General features: G+C 65.9%; 1 protein-coding gene across 1 annotated transcript; it reads left to right on the top strand.

Moving 5' to 3' along the window:
- The first annotated feature begins 684 nt into the window (after positions 1–684).
- LOC119152802 (homeobox protein engrailed-1-like) lies at positions 685–4355 on the top strand. Its single transcript, XM_037398493.1, is given in 7 exon segments — positions 685–855; positions 858–966; positions 969–1114; positions 1116–1362; positions 3933–4127; positions 4130–4179; positions 4181–4355. Coding segments are annotated over 7 exon segments (987 nt in total). The 3' UTR covers positions 4250–4355.
- Positions 4356–8463: the final 4108 nt, after the last annotated feature.

Genomic DNA, 8463 nt, shown 5'->3' with positions numbered 1-8463 from the left:
GTGCGAGTGAAAAAAGTGTGGCTGAGGGATTTTTTAGGGAGAGTTTGTTGCACGGACCGGAGCTGTCAGAGATTTGGCCTTTTTTTTTTTTTAATTAAAAAAAAAAAGAGGGGAAAAAAATAATTTAAAAAAAAATTAATAAATTGGCCCGGGCGGCATGCACCACCAGGCTGGCGGGGAAGGCTCCGGCAGCCCGCGGCGTGGGTAGAGCGCAGCGTGACAGCGGGGCAGCGCGGAGCCGCGGCGGCGGCGGGGACATGGGCAAGATTTTGACGGATTTTCGGGGGGGCAGGTTTTTTTTTGGGGGGGGGGGCCGCAGTGTTGCCGCACACCTTCTTGGGTTTGGTTGGGTGTTTTTTCCTTTTTTTTTTTTTCTTTTTTTTTTTTTTTTTTTTTCTTGGTGGTGGAAATATAAGCTGATCGGGAGAAGGGGGAAAGAAGCCCTCGAGTGTCTCCCCGGGTTTGGATCCATCCGTGCGAGGGGGAGAAAAAAAATCTCAGCTCCGGCCCAACAAGTGGATTTTAATCTTTTTTTTTCTTTTTTTTTTCCTTTTTTTTTTTCCTCTTTTTTTAAAATTTTTCCTCCCCCTTTTCCACCCCGCCACCCACCGGCAAAGTGGGGTGGGCGTAAAGTGGGTGGGTGGGGGGGAAAAGAGGCAGCGATCTCCGTGGCGGGGGCTGAGCATGGAAGAGCCGCCGGAGGGGCACGGCCACCGAGACGCGGCGCCCGGCCCGGCGAGCAGCGGCAGCGGCAGCGATGGCGAGAGCGTGCCCGTGTCCCCCAGCCCCGCGCCCGCCTCCCCCGCCGCGCCCTGCCCCCTGCCCCTGCCCCGCCGCCGCCCCCGCCGCCCCCGCCGCCGCCGCCGCCGCCGCCCCACCGCACCACCAACTTTTTCATCGACAACATCCTAAGGCCGGACTTCGGCTGCAAGAAGGAGCCGCCCGCGCCGGCCGGCGGCGGAGGAGGAGAGGCAGCCGGGAGCGGGACGGAGACCGGGGGCAGAGCTCAGGTAGAGAAAACGTCAACCCGCTGCTGGCCCGGCCGCCCAACCCGCCCTCCCTCCTCTGCCCGGACTCGAACTGCCGTCCCGACGGCTCCGCGCCGCCGCCGCCGCCCGCCGCCCGCCGCCGCCAAAGGCAGCCCCGCCGCGGCGGCAGCGGCGGCGGCGGCGTCGGGGGCGGCGAAGCCCCCCGCCGACGGGGGCGAGACTCACCCGGCGAAGTACGGGGAGCACGGCAGCCCCGCCATCCTCCTCATGGGCTCTAATAATGGAGGACCTGTTATAAAGCCCGACTCGCAACAGCCGCTGGTGTGGCCTGCCTGGGTCTACTGCACTAGGTATTCAGACAGACCGTCCTCGGGTAAGGAACCGCGGCGCATCTGGGAGCTGTTAAAATCGTGACAAGGTCCCCCTTCCCCCCTTCCCCTCTTCCTCCTTTTGCTTTGGCTCCCGGCCTGCTGAGGACCTCGCGTGGGGAGGCGCGGGGGGTGGGGTGGGGGGGGTGTCCTGGGTCACCCGGGGCGAGAGGAGACGTGTTTCCCCCCCTGCCCCCCCCTTCCTCCTCCAAGTCTCCCGAATGTGAATGACGCCGGGCCCGGTTCGGACGCGTTTCGCCGCGCAGGGCCCCTGCCCATGCCCCCCGCTCGCCCCGCCGTGCCGCAGCCCGGGGCGTTCCGCAGCGCGGCGGCGTGGGGCGGGAGGGCTGCGAGAAAAGGCAGTGGATTCGGCTGCTCCCGTGTTGTGGGGCTTTCTCTCCCCTTATTTTATTTTTTTTCTGGATGCTGGTGGCTTTTCGGGGGTGGGGGGGAGACCCGAGCCACATGTTGAGCGGCTGCTGGAGGTGCGTGTGTATGGGGGTGCTTTCGGAAGACGAGGAAAAAGGGGCTTTTTTTGGGAAGGTGGCGGAGGGGCTGTTCCTCGGGGCCTCTGCAGCGAGGCAGAGCCAGGCCGGCCCTTAGGCCGCGCACTGCCGCGGGAGCCGGTGCTCGGTGCTGCGGTTCGGGGCCCGGCGCTCGGGGAGGGGACGCGCCCCTGCCCAGGGCTGCCCCGGGGGGGCTGCCTGCTCGGCCCTCCAGGCCCCCTTCTGCCGCCCTTTTCCACATTTCCACATCTCCTAACAGTAACCCAGGTGCCCCCGGCTGCCTCGTATTTTATCACCGTTGGTTTCTATTTTTAATTGTATTTTTTAAAAGAAACGGAGGGCGAGGAGAGAGGGTTCCCCCGCGGCCCCCCCCAGGCCAGCAGCCAGGGATCCGCAGCGCGGGCCGGGGCCGGGGTGGGCTGCCCTGTGCCGGCCCGGGGGGCGCGGGGCCGGCTGCCTGGGGGCCGCTCCGGGACACGGGGAAGGCGGCGATGCCCGGCCCCGGGCCCGGCCCCGGTCCGGCGGCTCCCTGCCGGCGGTCAGTGCGGCGCTAGCGGCCGCGCCATCTCCATCCCCAGTTATTGACACGTCCAGTGACTCGAAACTCAGAAAAGCCACTTTGATTGACTCGGGTGATTGATGGAGTGATAGAGCTGTCAGACGGCGCGGCCCTCGCTGCCGGCCGGCCCGGCCACGGGTGTTTTGTTGCGGATTCCCAGGGCCGCCGTGCGCCAGGCGTTTTGCACTTGCGCCTTCATTTCCTTCCCTCCCCGTTCCTCGGGCAGAGGGTCATTTCTGCATGTCCTCCCCGATGCTCCTCGCTCGCCCCAGCCCGGAGGGGAGAAGGGCGAGGGGCGACTGGCTCGGCTGGGTTCGGCCGCTCTCTTTGTTGTGCTCGGAGCTGCCCGCCGGCCCCGCCGCTTCTCCCGGCTCCGGGAACGAGCGGGCTGCGGCGGTCGGAGGCGCCGGCACCCCGCTGCAAGGTGCCGGGGCAAAGCGATTCACTCCCCGCGCCCTCCGCCCCGCCGCCGCCCGGGCCCGGGAGCATCCCGCCGGGCCCCGTCCCCCTCCCCGCCAGCAGCCGCCGGCGAGCCGCGGGGAGCCCCCCGCTCTGGGGAAGGGCTGCGCCGGGAGAGGAGCTTTCGGCCTACTCGGCGGCCGGGAGGCCTCGCCGGCTCCGGCTGTGGCTGCGGCTGGCGGGGGGCTGCGAGCCCGGGGCCGCCCGCCGAGCCTGGCAGCTGTCGGGGGATTTTCGCAGATCCCTTCCTCCAGCGATCCCTCCCCGCTCCTCTCCCCCCCAGGCCGGGCCGGGCCGGGCCGGGCCGTCGTGCAGGGGGCTGAGGGCAGCTCCTCGGCCGGGCCGCTTCCCCGGTGAGCTCTGTGGCACTTCACCTGGCCCCGGCCCGGCCTGGGGATGGAGCGGCGGGGGGGGGCACTGCCTTCGGCTGGGGTTCACGGAGGGGGCTGCAGGCGGGGCCGGGGTCCCCGGGAAGGAGCGGCCGCCGTAGAGCCCGGGCGACCCGGGCGGCGGCGTGGCTCCGGCGGACAGGCTCCCCCCCGGGGCTGGGCCGGCCTTGCGGTGCGGGCTTTTGCCCCCCGAAGGAGAGAGGGGCAGTCCCCGGCCTGGCGGCGGCTCCCCGGTGCCGGGCCGCGGGGACGTTGGCGCCCCGCGCCGCCCGGTGGAGCCCTGTCCGGCCGGCGGGCCTTGGCCCCGGGCAGCGCGGAGCGAGCGTGGCCCGTCCCGGCGGAGCGGCGGCCCGGACGTGTGCCGGGGCGGGGGGCGAGCGGGGCGCCGCTCCCCTCGGCGGGGGCCAGCTCGGCGGGGGCGGCGGGGATGCGCGGGCGGCGCGCTCGGCCCCGGCCTCCCCTATCATTCCCCATCCTTCCCTCCGCCGTGCCGGGGCGGCAGTGCCGGGGTTGGAGGCGGGGGGGGACACGACACACGGGACCGGCACAAATTCGCCCGCCGGCCATTTTTCCGGCGGCTGGCGGGGCAGGGGCGGCGGTCGGTCGGTCGGTCGGTCGGCGGCGCGGCCCTGCCCAGCGGCGTGTGTGTGCCCTGCCCGCAGGCCCCCGCACCAGGAAGCTGAAGAAGAAGAAGACGGAGAAGGAGGACAAGCGGCCGCGGACGGCGTTCACGGCCGAGCAGCTGCAGCGGCTGAAGGCGGAGTTCCAGGCGAACCGGTACATCACGGAGCAGCGGCGGCAGAGCCTGGCCCAGGAGCTCAGCCTCAACGAGTCCCAGATCAAGATCTGGTTCCAGAACAACGAGCCAAGATCAAGAAGGCGACGGGCATCAAGAACGGGCTGGCGCTGCCACCTCATGGCCCAGGGACTCTACAACCACTCCACCACCACCGTGCAGGACAAAGAGGAGAGCGAGTGAGGCGGCGCGGACCCCAGCCCTGCGCCGCCGCGGTGCCGGCCCGCCGGCCGGGGAGGCGGACAGGTGCTATTTAAAAGCAGATCTATTGTCTATCCATAGTATAAGGACTCCGATTAAGAAAAAAAAATATGAACACTTAAAAAATATCCTCTATATAGCCAAACAGCATATGAACTTGTATATATTAATTTCAGGTAAGAATATGTGTAGCGATCTCTATTTGCTGGACAGTTTCTCTCTCCCCTCTCTCCTCTCTTCCCCCCCTTCTTTTGTTCGTTTGTTCGTTTTGTTTGCTTTCGGTTTTTTTTTCCCCTCGATGTCCGTTGCTCTTGTTTTACAGTAAATGTCTGACTTTCTGATCTTTCGTTCGATCTTTTTTTTGTGTGTGTGTGTGTGTGTGTGTGAATTCTGTCTCCTTTTTTTTTTTTTTCTTTTTTCCCGAGGAAAAAAAACTAATTCTGATCCACAGACTGCGAGACTGAACCCGCCGCCTACAAGCCAAAGATTTATTATGTTCAGAAATCTGTAGTCTGAAATAAAGTGTAGACTGTGTTCAGGATCCAGGCTGGCTGTAATTCTTTATTTTAGTGTATGGATGTTGGTATATATATATACATAATCTAATAAATAAATATATATATACATACATGATACGCTGTTTATATAGTGCCATTTCGGTAGTGTATTTAGGTTTTGTTTCGATTGATCAGTGCAGCAATTTTTAAAACGCTCATACCCTGGTTCAAACCCTGAGGCCTTTGATTTTTTTTTTTTTTTTACTTTCTCTTTTTATTTTTCTAGCCTTTTAAAAAAAAAAATTCTCTTTGACTGTTGTGGTCGTGCCTCACCTCCTGCGTCTTCCTTTTTAACAAGAAATAAAAAACACCTCGTGATAATGGTAATAATCTATCACCAGCTCCTGCAGGAAAAATGCCTGAAACCGCCTGGACATTTGGAGCTCCGGGATGTGTTGAAAAGGGATTTGCCTGACAGCTCCTCGCCTCGCTCCGAGAGGGGCTGCTCCCACCCCGAGTTCCCAGGCAGGAGCTCTCCCCGGGCAGGGCAGAGCCGTGTCCAGGAGACGACCGGAGCGATCGCCGCTCGGCACCGGGGGCTGCGCCGCCGCTCCCCAGGAGCGCTCCCCGCCGCCTGCCCCCCGCTCCCCGCCGCCTGCCGCCGCTCCCCGCCGGGGCTCGGGCTCACGCGTGCCCGGGGAGCGCGGGGTGGCGGCGGGCTGGCGGCGCGGCAGGACTCCCGGCTGCGGCCCTGTCCCGCTTTTCCAGCCACCCCGGTTCGGTCCAGCTGTGCCCCGTCCCGGGGAGGTTCTCTGCACCGCAGGCCCGGCAACCGACAGGACCGGGTCGGGCTGTGCACGTGGCTTTGCCTCCGGGCGTCGAGGGCCACCGTGCCCGGGCCTGGCGGCCCACGCGGGCCTTGCGCGGGACCCGCGGAGCCGGGGGCGGCCGCCGGGGTTCCATTCCTCGTGGCCCTGCTCACATCGGGCACCGGGGCGGGGTGGAGAGCACGCAGCCCCCCCTGACGGGGCTGTCTGTCGGCTTTCCTTCCTTTCCTTCCTGCTCCTCTGAATCCCTCCCCGAGGCCCGCAGCCGGCGGGGCGACAGCGAGAAGCGGGCGAGCGGGAGCCGTGAAGTGAGGCTCGAGCCAGGGGAGCCCTCTCCTGCATCCAGCCCGGAGGCACGGGACAGCGCGAGGCCATGCCCCGGGGATTGGGACCGGGCATGCTGGGTGCGGACAGGGACCGGCGCAGCCTGCCGCTCGTACAAGCCCTGCAGCTCCCCCGCCTCCCGTCGCCCGTCGGAGGCATAGGGAGTTTCCGTGTGTTCGAGGGGAAGGGATAGCAGAGGGGCAACGGAAGATGGCCTCTTGCCATTTTTGTTTTGCTTTTTAACTGTTTCTGCTTAGCGCTGCCGTTAGCTGTCACCGACCGGGGATGGAGGCGCAGGCCGAAGCTGGCTGCCGGTGTAGAGCCCCCTGCCCTCCGCGCTCCGCTGCCGGAGGGGCAGGACCCTCCTCTTACCCCATCCCCCACCCAGCGCATCCAACCCCGTCCCCATCCCCGCCCAGCCCAGCCCTTCTCTGCCCGCGAGGGCTCCGCTACTCTGCAGGCCAGCAGCCGGGAATACTCGGAGGCTTACATAACACGTTTGTACAGCGCCATCTAAAGTTCGGCGTTTCTTTCTCCCTCTCCTCTTTTCCATGGGATGAAACATGGATTTAAATCTTCCGCACCGAGGAAAATAAAGCGGCCTTCGAAGTCCGAGCCCGCACGCCCGGGGCGGGGCGGGGCGGAAGCAGCGGCCGCCGACAGCCCGGTCCCGGCGGGCGGGCACCGGCAGGGTTCGGGGGGCACGTCCAGACACCCCCCAGTCCCCTCCACTTGCTGCTGTCGGGGGGACGCGAGACACCCCCATCGCCCCTTGCCGCGCTGTAATCCCAGCTCAGTTCTCTGCCTTTCCCACACACCCGCCGCCTCGCACTCCGCCGGAGCTGCGCAGGCGAAAAATGCCATTTTCCCCCTAAAACCCGGGTAATGACGCTTCCCGAGAGCGTTCCGCGGCCGGCCCCCGCCCTGCCCTGCCCAGGGAACAGGGCGCCGACCCGCCTGGCTTTCCCCGCCCGCGGGATACGGGTGTTGCTAAGGCAGCCCCCCCCGCCCCACCGACAGACCCCCGGCCCGCTGCCTACCTGCGGCCGGGGACAGGCTCCCGGGCGCGGGGGGCGTCCGCAGGGTGGGGGGCTCCGGAGGAGGAGGAGGATGAAAAGGGGTTTCCTCAGCCGCGGGGTGTCCGGCCAAGCTCAGCTGAGCGGAACAAGTCAGGAATAAAGACGACGGGGGAAATATAGGGCAGATTAAGGGGAGCCTAAAGAGGATTATTTAAACAAATCAGGCTTTTTAATGTAATTATGCTTTTAGGATTTCTCGGCGAGAGCAGCTGAGCGGGGCGTATGAGGGGACCGCCGCAGGCCGGCGTGGGCCAGGTCTGCCCTCGCTGGCTCCATGAGTGACCTCGGTCCCCCGTGGGGGCCGGGGCAGACAGCCCCGCGGGGGATGTCCTCTGGCCGGCAGTGGCGGGGGGGCCGCCCCCCGGGGGCTCAGCAGCATCAGCCCGCGGTGGAGCCGAGAGGTAAGAGCAGGAGCCGCAACATCCCCCCCCTCCGCGGAGAGGGACCAGGTGTGTGCGGAGCGGGCGGGGGTAGGCGGGGTCACGCACCGGGGGCCCCCGGCCAGAGAGCTGGGGGCTGGTCGGGCCGGATGGGCCGGGGAGCCCAAGCCCGGGAGGGGACACCCCACCAGCCCAGGCGGAAAAGCCCTCGAGGAAAAAGCGGTTCCTCCGCTCCCCCTCCCTGCCTGGGGGTCGGCTCTTTCACACCCCGACTGTCGGGAGGCAGCTGCGCGTTTGCGGGGAGTGAATCGCAGCCAACACCCAACAGACGCCCCCCCGCCCCCCCGCTGCCCCCCTCCGCTGGTGGAGGGACGCACCGACGCTCATTTCTCCCTCCACAGCACTCGAGAGCCGGGCACAACCGTTTCCAGGACCCCGGCCCCGGCCCGACGACCACCCCCCGGCGGCCTGCTGCTTTGCATATGCAAATGAGGTTCGGGGGAGGAGGGGAAGGCCACGCGTGGTCCCCCCCCGTCGGTCCCCTCGGGCCGGGGCGCAGATCCCGCTGCCTCCTGTCACAGAGCTTGTTCCTTTGTGCCGCCTTTCGAGGAATCAAAGCAGACACGGTTGTGACACGTAGCCCGGCGGGTCAGAGGTCAGATTTCACAATCCCAATTACAATGATTTCTAATGATGTTTATCTTGCGGGCTCCGACGGCTGGGAGCTTTACAAGAGGGCTCCGCTCCTCTCCCCTCTGCTAGGAGGGCCGTGGGTGCGGGGGGCCCTCGCCTCGGCTCCGGCCGGGGGGAGATGCGCTGCCCCCGGGCACGGAGCGCCGCGCCCGCCCCTCCGAAGGGCGCTGGGAGCCGGACGATGGCACCTATGGGGCCCTCGGGGGTCCGGCCCCGGGCTCCCTCCATACCCCCCTGCGGTGCTGGAGGCCACTCCGGCGTTAAGCGAGTGAATCTCTCAGTGGCTTACAGTGAATATTACCAAGCACCGCACCTCTCCCTCCCCGTCGGGCAAGGTCCGAGGCAGCGCTAACAAGTGACTGAGCGGAGGTAGGAACTCTGCTCGCCAAACAGGCG

This window comes from Falco rusticolus, chromosome 8 (genome assembly GCF_015220075.1).
Source record: "Falco rusticolus isolate bFalRus1 chromosome 8, bFalRus1.pri, whole genome shotgun sequence".
In the NCBI taxonomy this organism is placed as follows: domain Eukaryota; kingdom Metazoa; phylum Chordata; class Aves; order Falconiformes; family Falconidae; genus Falco; species Falco rusticolus.
This window is presented reverse-complemented; position numbering and strand designations above follow the sequence as displayed.